The 23879-nt window shown below is 34.8% G+C and overlaps 1 protein-coding gene across 1 annotated transcript in view; it reads left to right on the plus strand.

The window, feature by feature from the left end:
• Positions 1 to 345: 345 nt before the first annotated feature.
• Positions 346 to 23879, plus strand: part of LOC104704525 (uncharacterized) — a 43596-nt gene continuing 20062 nt past the window's right edge. The window contains exons 1-2 of the mRNA XM_087458412.1: positions 346 to 361; positions 853 to 1468. Coding sequence (XP_087314538.1) covers positions 346 to 361; positions 853 to 1468 — 632 coding nt within the window. The remainder of the gene's footprint in view (positions 362 to 852; positions 1469 to 23879) is intronic.

A 23879-nucleotide genomic window follows, 5' to 3' on the forward strand; every position in this document is an offset into this window, starting at 1 on the left:
ATGAGACAAGAGAAGTGTGTGTGTGCTCGGCCCATACAAGAGGTCTAGAATCATCTATTCTAGCCGTTGGAGTGAGAAGAGGAAGAAGTCACATGTTCTCTTAAGCCAACGGATGGGTCACTATCACCTTGGTCGCATACACCTCTCTCCTAATGTCACTATCACTTGTTTCTATTCTTGTCTTAGGAAGGTTGCCCTACTTCTAGTGTCTATTTAAAAGGTTGTAAGACAACAATTGTACTATTCTATTCTAGTGGAACCGATTCTTCTTCTTCTTATTCTATTTGTTCACCTAATCTCTCTATCTCTCTATCTCAACTCTTCAAGTCTTTCGCTAATTCTAACATGGTATCAGAGCAAGGTTGTTGTTCTTGACAATCTAGTTCCACTATTCTCTTATTTTCTAACTCGCCTTATTCTACCTCTCATTCTTACCGTTCTTATTCTCCGGGTAAAAGCTTTATCCAACGGTCCATAGCATCCAAGCCATGGAAAACGCTAAACCTATTGTTACACCGGTTGTTCTTAAGGGAACAAACTACTTGCTGTGGACAAGAACCACAAGAACCGCCCTTGGAGGTCGTGGCCTTTGGAGTCATGTCACAACCGACTATGTTTCAAAGCAAAACCTAAAAGAAGAAGATGAAGGCGCGTCTGAAGGGGAAGTAGAGGAAGAGAACGAGAGAAAGGCCAAGTGGTTTCAAGAAGACCAAGTTGTCCTGTCTGTTCTCCAGAACTCCCTAGATACGCCAATCCTTGAAGCCTACTCCTACTGCGAGACGGCCAAGGAGCTTTGGGAAACGCTTAAAAGCGTGTATGGTAATGTCTCTAACTTGACTCGAGTCTTTGAAGTTAAGAGAGCCATCAACAGTCTGAGCCAAGATGACTTGGAGTTTACTAAGCACCTTGGTAAGTTCAGGGCCCTTTGGTCGGAGCTTGAGGCCTTACGGCCAAGTTCCCTAGATCCGACGGTTCTTAATGAGAGGAAAGAGCAAGACAAGATCTTTGGTCTCCTACTCACACTCAACCCAGCCTTTAACGACCTCATGAAGCACATTCTAAGAGGAGACAAGCTTCCTAGCTTTGAAGAAGTGTGTTCCCAAGTTCAAAAGGAACAAGGCTCACTCGATCTATTTAGCGGTAAGGGGGAGCTGGTCACGGCAAATAAGGGCGTGTACAAGCAGGAAGATAGGAAGGTGTGGGTGTGTGACCACTGCAAGAAGAAGGGTCACATGAAGGACAAATGCTGGATACTTCACCCCCATCTTAAACCAGCAAAGTTCAAAGCAAATCTCTCCAAGGAAGCGGTAGGTGAAAAAGGGGCCGGGCCATCAAGGCAAGGAGAAGAAACGGCCATGACTGCGTCCTATGGAGAGGTGGTGAGGAAGTCTGATATAGAGGCCCTTATTCGTTCCATTGCCTCACTCAAAGAATCCGGTAACTCGTTTCTTGCTTCTAAACCAAGTAGGTCTCTTGTTGTTGACTCGGGTGCTTCTCACCACATGATTAGTAACCCTAGTCTAATTAACAACATAAAACCGGCTTAAGAGTTTGGGTTGAATTTGGAGTGTTTAGACAACACTTATACCTATTTATACCTGTTTTGTTCCAAAACAGGCATCAAACGAGAAAACAGGCTAACACCGAGAAAACATTAATTCGAAGGAGTAAACAGCTTTGTTTGTGGTTTTTGTGTGAAAATGTGTGACAATCCAGTGCAGTTAACTAATTGTAAGAGTTCGGGATGAATTTGGAGTGTTTGGACAACAATTATACCCATTTTGTCCCAAACCAGGCTAAAACCGAGAAAACATTGATTTAAAGCAGTAAACAGCTATTTTACTGTTTCTAGGGTGAAAATATCTAACAATCTAATGCGTTTGACTAATTATAAGAGTTGGTGTTTAATTTAGAGTGTTTAGCCAACACTTATACCTATTTTGTTCCAAAATAGGCTTAAAACGAGAAAACAGGCTAAAACCGAGAAAACATTAATTCGAAGCAGAAAACAGCTTTGTTTGTGTTTCTAGTGTCAGAATGTGTGACAATCCAATGCATTTAACTAATTGTAAGAGTTTGGGAGGAATTTGGAGTGTTTGGACAACAATTATACCCATTTTGTCCCAAAACAGGCTAAAACCAAGAAAACATTGATATAAAGCAGTAAACAGCTATGTTACTCTTTCTAGGGTGAAAGTATGTAACAATCTAATGCGTTTGACTAATTATAAGATTTCGGGTTTAATTCGGAGTGTTTAGACAACACTTATACCTATTTCGTTCCAAAACAGGCTTAAAACGAGAAAACAGGCTAAAACCGCGAAACCATTGATTAAAAGCAGTAAACAGCTTTGTTTATATTTCTGGTGTCAACATGTGTGACAATCGAATGCATTTGACTAATTATAAGAGTTGATTTGAAGCAGTAAACAGCTATGTTACTGTTTCTAGGGAGAAAATATGTAACAATCTAATGCGTTTGACTAGTTATAAGAGTTGGTGTTTAATTTGGAGTGTTTAGACAACACTTATACCTATTTTGTTCCAAAATAGGCTTAAAACGAGAAATCAGGCTAAAACCGCGAAAACATTGATTAAAAGCAGTAACCAGCTTTGTTTTTGTTTTTAGTGTCAAAATGTGTGACAATCCAGTGCAGTTAACTAATTGTAAGAGTTCGGGAGGAATTTGGAGTGTTTAGACAACAATTATACCCATTTTGTCCCAAAACAGGCTAAAACCGAGAAAACATTGATTTAAAGCAGTAAACAGATAGCTGTTTCTCTTTCTAGGGTGAAAATATGTAAGAATCTAATGCGTTTCACTAATTATAAGAGTTCGAGTTTAATTTGGAGTGTTTAGACAACACTTATACCTATTTTGTTCCAAAATAGGCTTAAAACGAGAAAACAGGCTAAAACCGAGAAAACATTAATTCAATGCAATAAACAGCTTTGTTTGTGTTTCTAGTGTCAAAATATGTGACAAACCAATGCATTTGACTAATTGTAAGAGTTCGGGATGAATTTGGAGTGTTTAGACAACAATTATACCCATTTTGTCCCGAAACAGGCTTAACCCGAAAAAACATTGCTTTAAAGCAGTAAACTGCTATGTTACTCTTTCTAGGGTCAAAATATGTAGCAATCCAATGCAGTTGACTAATTATAAGAGTTTGGGTTGAATTTGGAGCGTTTAGACAACACTTATACCTATTTTGTTCCAAAAGAGGCATAAAACGAGAAAACAGGCTAACACCGATAAAACATTAATTCGAAGCAGTAACCAGCTTTGTTTGTGTTTTTAGTGTCAAAATGTGTGACAATCCAGTGCAGTTAACTAATTGTAAGAGTTCGGGAGGAATTTGGAGTGTTTAGACAACAATTATACCCATTTTGTCCCAAAACAGGCTAAAACCGAGAAAACATTGATTTAAAGCAGTAAACAGCTATGTTACTCTTTCTAGGGTGAAAATATGCAACAATCTAATGCATTTGACTAATTATAAGAATTCGGGTTTAATTTGGAGTGTTTAGACAACACTTATACCTATTTTGTTCCAAAATAGGCTTAAAACGAGAAAACAGGTTAAAACCGAGAAAACATTAATTCGAAGCAATAAACAGCTTTGTTTGTGCTTCTAGTGTCAAAATGTGTGACAAACCAATGCATTTGACTAATTTTAAGAGTTCGGGAGGAATTTGGAGTGTTTAGACAACAACTATACCCATTTTGTCCCACACCATGCTAAAACCGAGAAAACATTGATTTAAAGCAGTAAACAGCTATGTTACTGTTTCTAGGGAGAAAATATGTAACAATCTAATGCGTTTGACTAGTTATAAGAGTTGGTGTTTAATTTGGAGTGTTTAGACAACACTTATACCTATTTTATTCCAAAATAGGCTTAAAACGAGAAATCAGGCTAAAACCGCGAAAACATTGATTAAAAGCAGTAAAAAGCTTGTTTGTGTTTCTAGTGTCAAAATGTGTGACAATCCAATGCATTTAACTAATTGTCAGAGTTCGGGAGGAATTTGGAGTGTTTAGACAACAATTATACCCATTTTGTCCCGAAACAGGCTAAACCCGAAAAAACATTGATTTAAAGCAGTAAACTGCTATGTTACTCTTTCTAGGGTCAAAAAATGTAACAATCCAATGCATTTGACTGATTATAAGAGTTCGAGTTTAATTTGGAGTGTTTAGACAACACTTATACCTATTTTGTTCCAAAACAGGCATAAAACGAGAAAACATGCTAACACCGAGAAAACATTAATTCGAAGCAGTAACCAGCTTTGTTTGTGTTTTTAGTGTCAAAATGTGTGACAATCCATTGCAGTTAACTAATTGTAAGAGTTCGGGATGAATTTGGAGTGTTTAGACAACAATTATACCCATTTTGTCCCACACCAGGCTAAAACCGAGAAAACATTGATTTGAAGCAGTAAACAGCTATGTTACTGTTTCTAGGGAGAAAATATGTAACAATCTAATGCGTTTGACTAGTTATAAGAGTTGGTGTTTAATTTGGAGTGTTTAGACAACACTTATACCTATTTTGTTCCAAAATAGGCTTAAAACGAGAAATCAGGCTAAAACCGCGAAAACATTGATTAAAAGCAGTAAAAAGCTTGTTTGTGTTTGTAGTGTCAAAATGTGTGACAATCCAATGCATTTAACTAATTGTCAGAGTTCGGGAGGAATTTGGAGTGTTTAGACAACAATTATACCCATTTTGTCCCGAAACAGGCTTAACCCGAAAAAACATTGCTTTAAAGCAGTAAACTGCTATGTTACTCTTTCTAGGGTCAAAATATGTAGCAATCCAATGCATTTGACTAATTATAAGAGTTCGAGTTTAATTTGGAGTGTTTAGACAACACTTATACCTATTTTGTTCCAAAATAGGCTTAAAACGAGAAAACAGGCTAAAACCGAGAAAACATTAATTCGAAGCAATAAACAGCTTTGTTTGTATTTCTAGTTTCAAAATGTGTGACAAACCAATGCATTTGACTAATTGTAAGAGTTCGGGATGAATTTGGAGTGTTTAGACAACAATTATACCCATTTTGTCCCGAAACAGGCTAAACCCGAAAAAACATTGATTTAAAGCAGTAAACTGCTATGTTACTCTTTCTAGGGTCAAAATATGTAACAATCCAATGCATTTGACTAATTATAAGAGTTTGGGTTGAATTTTGAGCGTTTAGACAACACTTATACCTATTTTGTTCCAAAACAGGCATAAAACGAGAACACATGCTAACACCGAGAAAACATTAATTCGAAGCAGTAACCAGCTTTGTTTGTGTTTTTTGTGTCAAAATGTGTGACAATCCAGTGCAGTTAACTAATTGTAAGAGTTCGGGAGGAATTTGGAGTGTTTAGACAACAACTATACCCATTTTGTACCACACCAGGCTAAAACCGAGAAAACATTGATTTAAAGCAGTAAACAGCTATGTTACTGTTTCTAGGGAGAAAATATGTAACAATCTAATGCGTTTGACTAGTTATAAGAGTTGGTGTTTAATTTGGAGTGTTTAGACAACACTTATACCTATTTTGTTCCAAAATAGGCTTAAAACGAGAAATCAGGCTAAAACCGCGAAAACATTGATTAAAAGCAGTAAAAAGCTTGTTTGTGTTTGTAGTGTCAAAATGTGTGACAATCCAATGCATTTAACTAATTGTCAGAGTTCGGGAGGAATTTGGAGTGTTTAGACAACAATTATACCCATTTTGTCCCGAAACAGGCTTAACCCGAAAAAACATTGCTTTAAAGCAGTAAACTGCTATGTTACTCTTTCTAGGGTAAAAATATGTAGCAATCCAATGCATTTGACTAATTATAAGAGTTCGAGTTTAATTTGGAGTGTTTAGACAACACTTATACCTATTTTGTTCCAAAATAGGCTTAAAACGAGAAAACAGGCTAAAACCGAGAAAACATTAATTCGAAGCAATAAACAGCTTTGTTTGTATTTCTAGTTTCAAAATGTGTGACAAACCAATGCATTTGACTAATTGTAAGAGTTCGGGATGAATTTGGAGTGTTTAGACAACAATTATACCCATTTTGTCCCGAAACAGGCTAAACCCGAAAAAACATTGATTTAAAGCAGTAAACTGCTATGTTACTCTTTCTAGGGTCAAAATATGTAACAATCCAATGCATTTGACTAATTATAAGAGTTTGGGTTGAATTTTGAGCGTTTAGACAACACTTATACCTATTTTGTTCCAAAACAGGCATAAAACGAGAACACATGCTAACACCGAGAAAATATTAATTCGAAGCAGTAACCAGCTTTGTTTGTGTTTTTTTGTGTCAAAATGTGTGACAATCCATTGCAGTTAACTAATTGTAAGAGTTCGGGAGGAATTTGGAGTGTTTAGACAACAACTATACCCATTTTGTACCACACCAGGCTAAAACCGAGAAAACATTGATTTAAAGCAGTAAACAGCTATGTTACTGTTTCTAGGGAGAAAATATGTAACAATCTAATGTGTTTGACTAGTTATAAGAGTTGGTGTTTAATTTGGAGTGTTTAGACAACACTTATACCTATTTTGTTCCAAAATAGGCTTAAAACGAGAAATCAGGCTAAAACCGCGAAAACATTGATTAAAAGCAGTAAAAATCTTGTTTGTGTTTCTAGTGTCAAAATGTGTGAAAATCCAATGCATTTAACTAATTGTCAGAGTTCGGGAGGAATTTGGAGTGTTTAGACAACAATTATACCCATTTTGTCCCGAAACAGGCTTAACCCGAAAAAACATTGCTTTAAAGCAGTAAACTGCTATGTTACTCTTTCTAGGGTCAAAATATGTAGCAATCCAATGCATTTGACTAATTATAAGAGTTCGAGTTTAATTTGGAGTGTTTAGACAACACTTATACCTATTTTGTTCCAAAATAGGCTTAAAACGAGAAAACAGGCTAAAACCGAGAAAACATTAATTCGAAGCAATAAACAGCTTTGTTTGTATTTCTAGTGTCAAAATGTGTGACAAACCAATGCATTTGACTAATTATAAGAGTTCGGGATGAATTTGGAGTGTTTAGACATCAATTATACCCATTTTGTCCCGAAACAGGCTAAACCCGAAAAAACATTGATTTAAAGCAGTAAACTGCTATGTTACTCTTTCTAGGGTCAAAATATGTAACAATCCAATGCATTTGACTAATTATAAGAGTTTGGGTTGAATTTTGAGCGTTTAGACAACACTTATACCTATTTTGTTCCAAAACAGGCATAAAACGAGAACACATGCTAACACCGAGAAAACATTAATTCGAAGCAGTAACCAGCTTTGTTTGTGTTTTTTGTGTCAAAATGTGTGACAATCCAGTGCAGTTAACTAATTGTAAGAGTTCGGGAGGAATTTGGAGTGTTTAGACAACAACTATACCCATTTTGTCCCACACGAGGCTAAAACCGAGAAAACATTGATTTAAAGCAGTAAACAGCTATGTTACTGTTTCTAGGGAGAAAATATGTAACAATCTAATGCGTTTGACCAGTTATAAGAGTTGGTTTTTAATTTGGAGTGTTTAGACAACACTTATACCTATTTTGTTCCAAAATAGGCTTAAAACGAGAAATCAGGCTAAAACCGCGAAAACATTGATCAAAAGCAGTAAAAAGCTTGTTTGTGTTTCTAGTGTCAAAATGTGTGACAATCCAATGCATTTGACTAATTGTCAGAGTTCGGGAGGAATTTGGAGTGTTTAGACAACAATTATACCCATTTTGTCCCGAAACAGGCTAAACCCGAAAAAACATTGATTTAAAGCAGTAAACTGCTATGTTACTCTTTCTAGGGTCAAAAAATGTAGCAATCCAATGCATTTGACTAATTATAAGAGTTCGAGTTTAATTTGGAGTGTTTAGACAACACTTATACCTATTTTGTTCCAAAACAGGCATAAAACGAGAAAACATGCTAACACCGAGAAAACATTAATTCGAAGCAGTAACCAGCTTTGTTTGTGTTTTTAGTGTCAAAATGTGTGACAATCCATTGCAGTTAACTAATTGTAAGAGTTCGGGATGAATTTGGAGTGTTTAGACAACAATTATACCCATTTTGTCCCACACCAGGCTAAAACCGAGAAAACATTGATTTGAAGCAGTAAACAGCTATGTTACTGTTTCTAGGGAGAAAATATGTAACAATCTAATGCGTTTGACTAGTTATAAGAGTTGGTGTTTAATTTGGAGTGTTTAGACAACACTTATACCTATTTTGTTCCAAAATAGGCTTAAAACGAGAAATCAGGCTAAAACCGCGAAAACATTGATTAAAAGCAGTAAAAAGCTTGTTTGTGTTTGTAGTGTCAAAATGTGTGACAATCCAATGCATTTAACTAATTGTCAGAGTTCGGGAGGAATTTGGAGTGTTTAGACAACAATTATACCCATTTTGTCCCGAAACAGGCTTAACCCGAAAAAACATTGCTTTAAAGCAGTAAACTGCTATGTTACTCTTTCTAGGGTCAAAATATGTAGCAATCCAATGCATTTGACTAATTATAAGAGTTCGAGTTTAATTTGGAGTGTTTAGACAACACTTATACCTATTTTGTTCCAAAATAGGCTTAAAACGAGAAAACAGGCTAAAACCGAGAAAACATTAATTCGAAGCAATAAACAGCTTTGTTTGTATTTCTAGTTTCAAAATGTGTGACAAACCAATGCATTTGACTAATTGTAAGAGTTCGGGATGAATTTGGAGTGTTTAGACAACAATTATACCCATTTTGTCCCGAAACAGGCTAAACCCGAAAAAACATTGATTTAAAGCAGTAAACTGCTATGTTACTCTTTCTAGGGTCAAAATATGTAACAATCCAATGCATTTGACTAATTATAAGAGTTTGGGTTGAATTTTGAGCGTTTAGACAACACTTATACCTATTTTGTTCCAAAACAGGCATAAAACGAGAACACATGCTAACACCGAGAAAACATTAATTCGAAGCAGTAACCAGCTTTGTTTGTGTTTTTTGTGTCAAAATGTGTGACAATCCAGTGCAGTTAACTAATTGTAAGAGTTCGGGAGGAATTTGGAGTGTTTAGACAACAACTATACCCATTTTGTACCACACCAGGCTAAAACCGAGAAAACATTGATTTAAAGCAGTAAACAGCTATGTTACTGTTTCTAGGGAGAAAATATGTAACAATCTAATGCGTTTGACTAGTTATAAGAGTTGGTGTTTAATTTGGAGTGTTTAGACAACACTTATACCTATTTTGTTCCAAAATAGGCTTAAAACGAGAAATCAGGCTAAAACCGCGAAAACATTGATTAAAAGCAGTAAAAAGCTTGTTTGTGTTTGTAGTGTCAAAATGTGTGACAATCCAATGCATTTAACTAATTGTCAGAGTTCGGGAGGAATTTGGAGTGTTTAGACAACAATTATACCCATTTTGTCCCGAAACAGGCTTAACCCGAAAAAACATTGCTTTAAAGCAGTAAACTGCTATGTTACTCTTTCTAGGGTAAAAATATGTAGCAATCCAATGCATTTGACTAATTATAAGAGTTCGAGTTTAATTTGGAGTGTTTAGACAACACTTATACCTATTTTGTTCCAAAATAGGCTTAAAACGAGAAAACAGGCTAAAACCGAGAAAACCTTAATTCGAAGCAATAAACAGCTTTGTTTGTATTTCTAGTTTCAAAATGTGTGACAAACCAATGCATTTGACTAATTGTAAGAGTTCGGGATGAATTTGGAGTGTTTAGACAACAATTATACCCATTTTGTCCCGAAACAGGCTAAACCCGAAAAAACATTGATTTAAAGCAGTAAACTGTTATGTTACTCTTTCTAGGGTCAAAATATGTAACAATCCAATGCATTTGACTAATTATAAGAGTTTGGGTTGAATTTTGAGCGTTTAGACAACACTTATACCTATTTTGTTCCAAAACAGGCATAAAACGAGAACACATGCTAACACCGAGAAAATATTAATTCGAAGCAGTAACCAGCTTTGTTTGTGTTTTTTTGTGTCAAAATGTGTGACAATCCAGTGCAGTTAACTAATTGTAAGAGTTCGGGAGGAATTTGGAGTGTTTAGACAACAACTATACCCATTTTGTACCACACCAGGCTAAAACCGAGAAAACATTGATTTAAAGCAGTAAACAGCTATGTTACTGTTTCTAGGGAGAAAATATGTAACAATCTAATGCGTTTGACTAGTTATAAGAGTTGGTTTTTAATTTGGAGTGTTTAGACAACACTTATACCTATTTTGTTCCAAAATAGGCTTAAAACGAGAAATCAGGCTAAAACCGCGAAAACATTGATCAAAAGCAGTAAAAAGCTTGTTTGTGTTTCTAGTGTCAAAATGTGTGACAATCCAATGCATTTGACTAATTGTCAGAGTTCGGGAGGAATTTGGAGTGTTTAGACAACAATTATACCCATTTTGTCCCGAAACAGGCTAAACCCGAAAAAACATTGATTTAAAGCAGTAAACTGCTATGTTACTCTTTCTAGGGTCAAAAAATGTAACAATCCAATGCATTTGACTAATTATAAGAGTTCGAGTTTAATTTGGAGTGTTTAGACAACACTTATACCTATTTTGTTCCAAAACAGGCATAAAACGAGAAAACAGGCTAAAACCGAGAAAACATTAATTCGAAGCAATAAACAGCTTTGTTTGTATTTCTAGTTTCAAAATGTGTGACAAACCAATGCATTTGACTAATTGTAAGAGTTCGGGATGAATTTGGAGTGTTTAGACAACAATTATACCCATTTTGTCCCGAAACAGGCTAAAACCGAGAAAACATTGATTTGAAGCAGTAAACTGCTATGTTACTCTTTCTAGGGAGAAAATATGTAACAATCTAATGCGTTTGACTAGTTATAAGAGTTGGTGTTTAATTTGGAGTGTTTAGACAACACTTATACCTATTTTGTTCTAAAACAGGCTTAAAACGAGAACACATGCTAACACCGAGAAAACATTGATTAAAAGCAGTAACCAGCTTTGTTTTTGTTTTTAGTGTCAAAATGTGTGACAATCCAGTGCAGTTAACTAATTGTAAGAGTTCGGGAGGAATTTGGAGTGTTTAGACAACAACTATACCCATTTTGTCCCAAAACAGGCTAAAACCGAGAAAACATTGATTTAAAGCAGTAAACAGATAGCTGTTTCTCTTTCTAGGGAGAAAATATGTAACAATCTAATGCGTTTGACTAGTTATAAGAGTTGGTGTTTAATTTGGAGTGTTTAGACAACACTTATACCTATTTTGTTCCAAAATAGGCTTAAAACGAGAAATCAGGCTAAAACAGCGAAAACATTGATTAAAAGCAGTAAAAAGCTTGTTTGTGTTTCTAGTGTCAAAATGTGTGAAAATCCAATGCATTTAACTAATTGTCAGAGTTCGGGATGAATTTGGAGTGTTTAGACAACAATTATACCCATTTTGTCCCGAAACAGGCTTAACCCGAAAAAACATTGCTTTAAAGCAGTAAACTGCTATGTTACTCTTTCTAGGGTCAAAATATGTAGCAATCCAATGCAGTTGACTAATTATAAGAGTTTGGGTTGAATTTGGAGCGTTTAGACAACACTTATACCTATTTTGTTCCAAAAGAGGCATAAAACGAGAAAACAGGCTAACACCGATAAAACATTAATTCGAAGCAGTAACCAGCTTTGTTTGTGTTTTTAGTGTCAAAATGTGTGACAATCCAGTGCAGTTAACTAATTGTAAGAGTTCGGGAGGAATTTGGAGTGTTTAGACAACAATTATACCCATTTTGTCCCAAAACAGGCTAAAACCGAGAAAACATTGATTTAAAGCAGTAAACAGCTATGTTACTCTTTCTAGGGTGAAAATATGCAACAATCTAATGCATTTGACTAATTATAAGAATTCGGGTTTAATTTGGAGTGTTTAGACAACACTTATACCTATTTTGTTCCAAAATAGGCTTAAAACGAGAAAACAGGTTAAAACCGAGAAAACATTAATTCGAAGCAATAAACAGCTTTGTTTGTGCTTCTAGTGTCAAAATGTGTGACAAACCAATGCATTTGACTAATTTTAAGAGTTCGGGAGGAATTTGGAGTGTTTAGACAACAACTATACCCATTTTGTCCCACACCATGCTAAAACCGAGAAAACATTGATTTAAAGCAGTAAACAGCTATGTTACTGTTTCTAGGGAGAAAATATGTAACAATCTAATGCGTTTGACTAGTTATAAGAGTTGGTGTTTAATTTGGAGTGTTTAGACAACACTTATACCTATTTTATTCCAAAATAGGCTTAAAACGAGAAATCAGGCTAAAACCGCGAAAACATTGATTAAAAGCAGTAAAAAGCTTGTTTGTGTTTCTAGTGTCAAAATGTGTGACAATCCAATGCATTTAACTAATTGTCAGAGTTCGGGAGGAATTTGGAGTGTTTAGACAACAATTATACCCATTTTGTCCCGAAACAGGCTAAACCCGAAAAAACATTGATTTAAAGCAGTAAACTGCTATGTTACTCTTTCTAGGGTCAAAAAATGTAACAATCCAATGCATTTGACTGATTATAAGAGTTCGAGTTTAATTTGGAGTGTTTAGACAACACTTATACCTATTTTGTTCCAAAACAGGCATAAAACGAGAAAACATGCTAACACCGAGAAAACATTAATTCGAAGCAGTAACCAGCTTTGTTTGTGTTTTTAGTGTCAAAATGTGTGACAATCCATTGCAGTTAACTAATTGTAAGAGTTCGGGATGAATTTGGAGTGTTTAGACAACAATTATACCCATTTTGTCCCACTCCAGGCTAAAACCGAGAAAACATTGATTTGAAGCAGTAAACAGCTATGTTACTGTTTCTAGGGAGAAAATATGTAACAATCTAATGCGTTTGACTAGTTATAAGAGTTGGTGTTTAATTTGGAGTGTTTAGACAACACGTATACCTATTTTGTTCCAAAATAGGCTTAAAACGAGAAATCAGGCTAAAACCGCGAAAACATTGATTAAAAGCAGTAAAAAGCTTGTTTGTGTTTGTAGTGTCAAAATGTGTGACAATCCAATGCATTTAACTAATTGTCAGAGTTCGGGAGGAATTTGGAGTGTTTAGACAACAATTATACCCATTTTGTCCCGAAACAGGCTTAACCCGAAAAAACATTGCTTTAAAGCAGTAAACTGCTATGTTACTCTTTCTAGGGTCAAAATATGTAGCAATCCAATGCATTTGACTAATTATAAGAGTTCGAGTTTAATTTGGAGTGTTTAGACAACACTTATACCTATTTTGTTCCAAAATAGGCTTAAAACGAGAAAACAGGCTAAAACCGAGAAAACATTAATTCGAAGCAATAAACAGCTTTGTTTGTATTTCTAGTTTCAAAATGTGTGACAAACCAATGCATTTGACTAATTGTAAGAGTTCGGGATGAATTTGGAGTGTTTAGACAACAATTATACCCATTTTGTCCCGAAACAGGCTAAACCCGAAAAAACATTGATTTAAAGCAGTAAACTGCTATGTTACTCTTTCTAGGGTCAAAATATGTAACAATCCAATGCATTTGACTAATTATAAGAGTTTGGGTTGAATTTTGAGCGTTTAGACAACACTTATACCTATTTTGTTCCAAAACAGGCATAAAACGAGAACACATGCTAACACCGAGAAAACATTAATTCGAAGCAGTAACCAGCTTTGTTTGTGTTTTTTGTGTCAAAATGTGTGACAATCCAGTGCAGTTAACTAATTGTAAGAGTTCGGGAGGAATTTGGAGTGTTTAGACAACAACTATACCCATTTTGTACCACACCAGGCTAAAACCGAGAAAACATTGATTTAAAGCAGTAAACAGCTATGTTACTGTTTCTAGGGAGAAAATATGTAACAATCTAATGCGTTTGACTAGTTATAAGAGTTGGTGTTTAATTTGGAGTGTTTAGACAACACTTATACCTATTTTGTTCCAAAATAGGCTTAAAACGAGAAATCAGGCTAAAACAGCGAAAACATTGATTAAAAGCAGTAAAAAGCTTGTTTGTGTTTCTAGTGTCAAAATGTGTGAAAATCCAATGCATTTAACTAATTGTCAGAGTTCGGGAGGAATTTGGAGTGTTTAGACAACAATTATACCCATTTTGTCCCGAAACAGGCTTAACCCGAAAAAACATTGCTTTAAAGCAGTAAACTGCTATGTTACTCTTTCTAGGGTTAAAATATGTAGCAATCCAATGCATTTGACTAATTATAAGAGTTCGAGTTTAATTTGGAGTGTTTAGACAACACTTATACCTATTTTGTTCCAAAATAGGCTTAAAACGAGAAAACAGGCTAAAACCGAGAAAACATTAATTCGAAGCAATAAACAGCTTTGTTTGTATTTCTAGTGTCAAAATGTGTGACAAACCAATGCATTTGACTAATTGTAAGAGTTCGGGATGAATTTGGAGTGTTTAGACATCAATTATACCCATTTTGTCCCGAAACAGGCTAAACCCGAAAAAACATTGATTTAAAGCAGTAAACTGCTATGTTACTCTTTCTAGGGTCAAAATATGTAACAATCCAATGCATTTGACTAATTATAAGAGTTTGGGTTGAATTTTGAGCGTTTAGACAACACTTATACCTATTTTGTTCCAAAACAGGCATAAAACGAGAACACATGCTAACACCGAGAAAACATTAATTCGAAGCAGTAACCAGCTTTGTTTGTGTTTTTTGTGTCAAAATGTGTGACAATCCAGTGCAGTTAACTAATTGTAAGAGTTCGGGAGGAATTTGGAGTGTTTAGACAACAACTATACCCATTTTGTCCCACACCAGGCTAAAACCGAGAAAACATTGATTTAAAGCAGTAAACAGCTATGTTACTGTTTCTAGGGAGAAAATATGTAACAATCTAATGCGTTTGACTAGTTATAAGAGTTGGTGTTTAATTTGGAGTGTTTAGACAACACTTATACCTATTTTGTTCCAAAATAGGCTTAAAACGAGAAATCAGGCTAAAACCGCGAAAACATTGATCAAAAGCAGTAAAAAGCTTGTTTGTGTTTCTAGTGTCAAAATGTGTGACAATCCAATGCATTTAACTAATTGTCAGAGTTCGGGAGGAATTTGGAGTGTTTAGACAACAATTATACCCATTTTGTCCCGAAACAGGCTTAACCCGAAAAAACATTGCTTTAAAGCAGTAAACTGCTATGATACTCTTTCTAGGGTCAAAATATGTAGCAATCCAATGCATTTGACTAATTATAAGAGTTCGGGTTGAATTTGGAGTGTTTAGACAACACTTATACCTATTTTGTTCCAAAACAGGCATAAAACGAGAAAACATGCTAACACCGAGAAAACATTAATTCGAAGCAGTAACCAGCTTTGTTTCTGTTTTTAGTGTCAAAATGTGTGACAATCCAGTGCAGTTAACTAATTGTAAGAGTTCGGGATGAGTTTGGAGTGTTTAGACAACAATTATACCCATTTTGTTCCGAAACAGGCTTAACCCGAAAAAACATTGATTTAAAGCAGTAAACTGCTATGTTACTCTTTCTAGGGTCAAAATATGTAACAATCCAATGCATTTGACTAATTATAAGAGTTCGGGTTGAATTTGGAGTGTTTAGACAACACTTATACCTATTTTGTTCCAAAACAAGCATAAAACGAGAAAACAGGCTAACACCGATAAAACATTAATTCGAAGCAGTAACCAGCTTTGTTTTTGTTTTTAGTGTCAAAATGTGTGACAATCCAGTGCAGTTAACTAATTGTAAGAGTTCGGGAGGAATTTGGAGTGTTTAGACAACAATTATACCCATTTTGTCCCAAAACAGGCTAAAAGCGAGAAAACATTGATTTAAAGCAGTAAACAGATAGCTGTTTCTCTTTCTAGGGTGAAAATATGTAACAATCTAATGCGTTTCACTAATTATAAGAGTTCGAGTTTAATTTGGAGTGTTTAGACAACACTTATACCTATTTTGTTCCAAAATAGGCTTAAAACGAGAAAACAGGCTAAAACCGAGAAAACATTAATTCAATGCAATAAACAGCTTTGTTTGTGTTTCTAGTGTCAAAATATGTGACAAACCAATGCATTTGACTAATTGTAAGAGTTCGGGATGAATTTGGAGTGTTTAGACAACAATTATACCCATTTTGTCCCGAAACAGGCTTAACCCGAAAAAACATTGCTTTAAAGCAGTAAACTGCTATGTTACTCTTTCTAGGGTCAAAATATGTAGCAATCCAATGCATTTGACTAATTATAAGAGTTTGGGTTGAATTTGGAGCGTTTAGACAACACTTATACCTATTTTGTTCCAAAAGAGGCATAAAACGAGAAAACAGGCTAACACCGATAAAACATTAATTCGAAGCAGTAACCAGCTTTGTTTGTGTTTTTAGTGTCAAAATGTGTGACAATCCAGTGCAGTTAACTAATTGTAAGAGTTCGGGAGGAATTTGGAGTGTTTAGACAACAATTATACCCATTTTGTCCCAAAACAGGCTAAAACCGAGAAAACATTGATTTAAAGCAGTAACCAGCTATGTTACTCTTTCTAGGGTGAAAATATGCAACAATCTAATGCATTTGACTAATTATAAGAATTCGGGTTTAATTTGGAGTGTTTAGACAACACTTATACCTATTTTGTTCCAAAATAGGCTTAAAACGAGAAAACAGGCTAAAACCGAGAAAACATTAATTCGAAGCAATAAACAGCTTTGTTTGTGTTTCTAGTGTCAAAATGTGTGACAAACCAATGCATTTGAGTAATTGTAAGAGTTCGGGAGGAATTTGGAGTGTTTAGACAACAACTATACCCATTTTGTCCCACACCATGCTAAAACCGAGAAAACATTGATTTAAAGCAGTAAACAGCTATGTTACTGTTTCTAGGGAGAAAATATGTAACAATCTAATGCGTTTGACTAGTTATAAGAGTTGGTGTTTAATTTGGAGTGTTTAGACAACACTTATACCTATTTTATTCCAAAATAGGCTTAAAACGAGAAATCAGGCTAAAACCGCGAAAACATTGATCAAAAGCAGTAAAAAGCTTGTTTGTGTTTCTAGTGTCAAAATGTGTGACAATCCAATGCATTTAACTAATTGTCAGAGTTCGGGAGGAATTTGGAGCGTTTAGACAACAATTATACCCATTTTGTCCCGAAACAGGCTTAACCCGAAAAAACATTGCTTTAAAGCAGCAAACTGCTATGTTACTCTTTCTAGGGTCAAAATATGTAGCAATCCAATACATTTGACTAATTATAAGAGTTCGGGTTGAATTTGGAGTGTTTAGACAACACTTATACCTATTTTGTTCCAAAACAAGCATAAAACGAGAAAACAGGCTAACACCGATAAAACATTAATTTGAAGCAGTAACCAGCTTTGTTTGTGTTTTTAGTGTCAAAATGTGTGACAATCCAGTGCAGTTAACTAATTGTAAGAGTTCGGGATGAATTTGGAGTGTTTAGACAACAATTATACCCATTTTGTTCCGAAACAGGCTTAACCCGAAAAAACATTGATTTAAAGCAGTAGACTGCTATGTTACTCTTTCTAGGGTCAAAATATGTAACAATCCAATGCATTTGACTAATTATAAGAGTTCGGGTTGAATTTGGAGTGTTTAGACAACACTTATACCTATTTTGTTCCAAAACAAGCATAAAACGAGAAAACAGGCTAACACCGATAAAACATTAATTCGAAGCAGTAACCAGCTTTGTTTTTGTTTTTAGTGTCAAAATGTGTGACAATCCAGTGCAGTTAACTAGTTGTAAGAGTTCGGGAGGAATTTGGAGTGTTTAGACAACAATTATACCCATTTTGTCCCAAAACAGGCTAAAACCGAGAAAACATTGATTTAAAGCAGTAAACAGATAGCTGTTTCTCTTTCTAGGGTGAAAATATGTAACAATCTAATGCGTTTCACTAATTATAAGAGTTCGGGTTTAATTTGGAGTGTTTAGACAACACTTATACCTATTTTGTTCCAAAATAGGCTTAAAACGAGAAAACAGGCTAAAACCGAGAAAACATTAATTCGAAGCAATAAACAGCTTTGTTTGTGTTTCTAGTGTCAAAATGTGTGACAAACCAATGCATTTGACTAATTGTAAGAGTTCGGGAGGAATTTGGAGTGTTTAGACAACAACTATACCCATTTTGTCCCACACCATGCTAAAACCGAGAAAACATTGATTTAAAGCAGTAAACAGCTATGTTACTGTTTCTAGGGAGAAAATATGTAACAATCTAATGCGTTTGACTAGTTATAAGAGTTGGTGTTTAATTTGGAGTGTTTAGACAACACTTATACCTATTTTATTCCAAAATAGGCTTAAAACGAGAAATCAGGCTAAAACCGCGAAAACATTGATCAAAAGCAGTAAAAAGCTTGTTTGTGTTTCTAGTGTCAAAATGTGTGACAATCCAATGCATTTAACTAATTGTCAGAGTTCGGGAGGAATTTGGAGTGTTTAGACAACAATTATACCCATTTTGTCCCGAAACAGGCTTAACCCGAAAAAACATTGCTTTAAAGCAGTAAACTGCTATGTTACTCTTTCTAGGGTCAAAATATGTAGCAATCCAATGCATTTGACTAATTATAAGAGTTCGGGTTGAATTTGGAGTGTTTAGACAACACTTATACCTATTTTGTTCCAAAACAAGCATAAAACGAGAAAACAGGCTAACACCGATAAAACATTAATTTGAAGCAGTAACCAGCTTTGTTTGTGTTTTTAGTGTCAAAATGTGTGACAATCCAGTGCAGTTAACTAATTGTAAGAGTTCGGGATGAATTTGGAGTGTTTAGACAACAATTATACCCATTTTGTTCCGAAACAGGCTTAACCCGAAAAAACATTGATTTAAAGCAGTAGACTGCTATGTTACTCTTTATAGGGTCAAAATATGTAACAATCCAATGCATTTGACTAATTATAAGAGTTCGGGTTGAATTTGGAGTGTTTAGACAACACTTATACCTATTTTGTTCCAAAACAAGCATAAAACGAGAAAACAGGCTAACACCGATAAAACATTAATTCGAAGCAGTAACCAGCTTTGTTTTGGTTTTTAGTGTCAAAATGTGTGACAATCCAGTGCAGTTAACTAATTGTAAGAGTTCGGGAGGAATTTGGAGTGTTTAGACAACAATTATACCCATTTTGTCCCAAAACAGGCTAAAACCGAGAAAACATTGATTTAAAGCAGTAAACAGATAGCTGTTTCTCTTTCTAGGGTGAAAATATGTAACAATCTAATGCGTTTCACTAATTATAAGAGTTCGAGTTTAATTTGGAGTGTTTAGACAACACTTATACCTATTTTGTTCCAAAATAGGCTTAAACGAGAAAACAGGCTAAAACCGAGAAAACATTAATTCGAAGCAATAAACAGCTTTGTTTGTATTTCTAGTGTCAAAATGTGTGACAAACCAATGCATTTGACTAATTGTAAGAGTTCGGGATGAATTTGTAGTGTTTAGACAACAATTATACCCATTTTGTCCCGAAACAGGCTAAACCCGAAAAAACATTGATTTAAAGCAGTAAACTGCTATGTTACTCTTTCTAGGGTCAAAAAATGTAACAATCCAATGCATTTGACTAATTATAAGAGTTTGGATTGAATTTTGAGCGTTTAGACAACACTTATACCTATTTTGTTCCAAAACAGGCATAAGACGAGAACACATGCTAACACCGAGAAAACATTAATTCGAAGCAGTAACCAGCTTTGTTTGTATTTTTTGTGTCAAAATGTGTGACAATCCAGTGCAGTTAACTACAATTATACCCATTTTGTCCCAAAACAGGCTAAAACCGAGAAAACATTGATTTAAAGCAGTAAACAGATAGCTGTTTCTCTTTCTAGGGTGAAAATATGTAACAATCTAATGCGTTTCACTAATTATAAGAGTTCGGGTTTAATTTGGAGTGTTTAGACAACACTTATACCTATTTTGTTCCAAAATAGGCTTAAAACGAGAAAACAGGCTAAAACCGAGAAAACATTAATTCGAAGCAATAAACAGCTTTGTTTGTGTTTCTAGTGTCAAAATGTGTGACAAACCAATGCATTTGACTAATTGTAAGAGTTCGGGAGGAATTTGGAGTGTTTAGACAACAACTATACCCATTTTGTCCCACACCATGCTAAAACCGAGAAAACCTTGATTTAAAGCAGTAAACAGCTATGTTACTGTTTCTAGGGAGAAAATATGTAATAATCTAATGCGTTTGACTAGTTATAAGAGTTGGTGTTTAATTTGGAGTGTTTAGACAACACTTATACCTATTTTGTTCCAAAATAGGCTTAAAACGAGAAATCAGGCTAAAACCGCGAAAACATTGATCAAAAGCAGTAAAAAGCTTGTTTGTGTTTCTAGTGTCAAAATGTGTGACAATCCAATGCATTTAACTAATTGTCAGAGTTCGGGAGGAATTTGGAGTGTTTAGACAACAATTATACCCATTTTGTCCCGAAACAGGCTTAACCCAAAAAAACATTGCTTTAAAGCTGTAAACTGCTATGTTACTCTTTCTAGGGTCAAAATATGTAGCAATCCAATGTATTTGACTAATTATAAGAGTTCGGGTTGAATTTGGAGTGTTTAGACAACACTTATACCTATTTTGTTCCAAAACAGGCATAAAACGAGAAAACAGGCTAACACCGATAAAACATTAATTCGAAGCAGTAACCAACTTTGTTTGTGTTTTTAGTGTCAAAATGTGTGACAATCCAGTGCAGTTAACTAATTGTAAGAGTTCGGGATGAATTTGGAGTGTTTAGACAACAATTATACCCATTTTGTTCCGAAACAGGCTTAACCCGAAAAAACATTGATGTAAAGCAGTAGACTGCTATGTTACTCTTTATAGGGTCAAAATATGTAACAATCCAATGCATTTGACTAATTATAAGAGTTCGGGTTGAATTTGGAGTGTTTAGACAACACTTATACCTATTTTGTTCCAAAACAAGCATAAAACGAGAAAACAGGCTAACACCGATAAAACATTAATTCGAAGCAGTAACCAGCTTTGTTTTTATTTTTAGTGTCAAAATGTGTGACAATCCAGTGCAGTTAACTAATTGTAAGAGTTCGGGAGGAATTTGGAGTGTTTAGACAACAATTATACCCATTTTGTCCCAAAACAGGCTAAAACCGAGAAAACATTGATTTAAAGCAGTAAACAGATAGCTGTTTCTCTTTCTAGGGTGAAAATAGGTAACAATCTAATGCGTTTCACTAATTATAAGAGTTCGAGTTTAATTTGGAGTGTTTAGACAACACTTATACCTATTTTGTTCCAAAATAGGCTTAAAACGAGAAAACAAGCTAAAACCGAGAAAACATTAATTCGTAGCAATAAACAGCTTTGTTTGTGTTTCTAATGTCAAAATGTGTGACAAACCAATGCATTTGACTAATTGTAAGAGTTCGGGATGAATTTGGAGTGTTTAGACAACAATTATACCCATTTTGTCCCACACCAGGCTAAAACCGAGAAAACATTGATTTAAAGCAGTAAACAGCTATGTTACTGTTTCTAGGGAGAAAATATGTAACAATCTAATGCGTTTGACTAGTTATAAGAGTTGGTGTTTAATTTGGAGTGTTTAGACAACACTTATACCTATTTTGTTCCAAAATAGGCTTAAAACGAGAAATCAGGCTAAAACCGCGAAAACATTGATCAAAAGCAGTAAAAAGCTTGTTTGTGTTTCTAGTGTCAAAATGTGTGACAATCCAATGCATTTAACTAATTGTCAGAGTTCGGGAGGAATTTGGAGTGTTTAGACAACAATTATACCCATTTTGTCCCGAAACAGGCTTAACCCAAAAAAACATTGCTTTAAAGCTGTAAACTGCTATGTTACTCTTTCTAGGGTCAAAATATGTAGCAATCCAATGTATTTGACTAATTATAAGAGTTCGGGTTGAATTTGGAGTGTTTAGACAACACTTATACCTATTTTGTTCCAAAACAGGCATAAAACGAGAAAACATGCTAACACCGAGAAAACATTAATTCGAAGCAGTAACCAGCTTTGTTTCTGTTTTTAGTGTCAAAATGTGTGACAATCCAGTGCAGTTAACTAATTGTAAGAGTTCGGGATGAGTTTGGAGTGTTTAGACAACAATTATACCCATTTTGTTCCGAAACAGGCTTAACCCGAAAAAACATTGATTTAAAGCAGTAAACTGCTATGTTACTCTTTCTAGGGTCAAAATATGTAACAATCCAATGCATTTGACTAATTATAAGAGTTCGGGTTGAATTTGGAGTGTTTAGACAACACTTATACCTATTTTGTTCCAAAACAAGCATAAAACGAGAAAACAGGCTAACACCGATAAAACATTAATTCGAAGCAGTAACCAGCTTTGTTTTTGTTTTTAGTGTCAAAATGTGTGACAATCCAGTGCAGTTAACTAATTGTAAGAGTTCGGGAGGAATTTGGAGTGTTTAGACAACAATTATACCCATTTTGTCCCAAAACAGGCTAAAAGCGAGAAAACATTGATTTAAAGCAGTAAACAGATAGCTGTTTCTCTTTCTAGGGTGAAAATATGTAACAATCTAATGCGTTTCACTAATTATAAGAGTTCGAGTTTAATTTGGAGTGTTTAGACAACACTTATACCTATTTTGTTCCAAAATAGGCTTAAAACGAGAAAACAGGCTAAAACCGAGAAAACATTAATTCAATGCAATAAACAGCTTTGTTTGTGTTTCTAGTGTCAAAATATGTGACAAACCAATGCATTTGACTAATTGTAAGAGTTCGGGATGAATTTGGAGTGTTTAGACAACAATTATACCCATTTTGTCCCGAAACAGGCTTAACCCGAAAAAACATTGCTTTAAAGCAGTAAACTGCTATGTTACTCTTTCTAGGGTCAAAATATGTAGCAATCCAATGCATTTGACTAATTATAAGAGTTTGGGTTGAATTTGGAGCGTTTAGACAACACTTATACCTATTTTGTTCCAAAAGAGGCATAAAACGAGAAAACAGGCTAACACCGATAAAACATTAATTCGAAGCAGTAACCAGCTTTGTTTGTGTTTTTAGTGTCAAAATGTGTGACAATCCAGTGCAGTTAACTAATTGTAAGAGTTCGGGAGGAATTTGGAGTGTTTAGACAACAATTATACCCATTTTGTCCCAAAACAGGCTAAAACCGAGAAAACATTGATTTAAAGCAGTAACCAGCTATGTTACTCTTTCTAGGGTGAAAATATGCAACAATCTAATGCATTTGACTAATTATAAGAATTCGGGTTTAATTTGGAGTGTTTAGACAACACTTATACCTATTTTGTTCCAAAATAGGCTTAAAACGAGAAAACAGGCTAAAACCGAGAAAACATTAATTCGAAGCAATAAACAGCTTTGTTTGTGTTTCTAGTGTCAAAATGTGTGACAAACCAATGCATTTGAGTAATTGTAAGAGTTCGGGAGGAATTTGGAGTGTTTAGACAACAACTATACCCATTTTGTCCCACACCATGCTAAAACCGAGAAAACATTGATTTAAAGCAGTAAACAGCTATGTTACTGTTTCTAGGGAGAAAATATGTAACAATCTAATGCGTTTGACTAGTTATAAGAGTTGGTGTTTAATTTGGAGTGTTTAGACAACACTTATACCTATTTTATTCCAAAATAGGCTTAAAACGAGAAATCAGGCTAAAACCGCGAAAACATTGATCAAAAGCAGTAAAAAGCTTGTTTGTGTTTCTAGTGTCAAAATGTGTGACAATCCAATGCATTTAACTAATTGTCAGAGTTCGGGAGGAATTT

This window comes from Camelina sativa, chromosome 7, assembly GCF_030686135.1.
Source record: "Camelina sativa cultivar CO46 ecotype springtype chromosome 7, ASM3068613v1".
In the NCBI taxonomy this organism is placed as follows: Eukaryota; Viridiplantae; Streptophyta; class Magnoliopsida; order Brassicales; family Brassicaceae; genus Camelina; species Camelina sativa.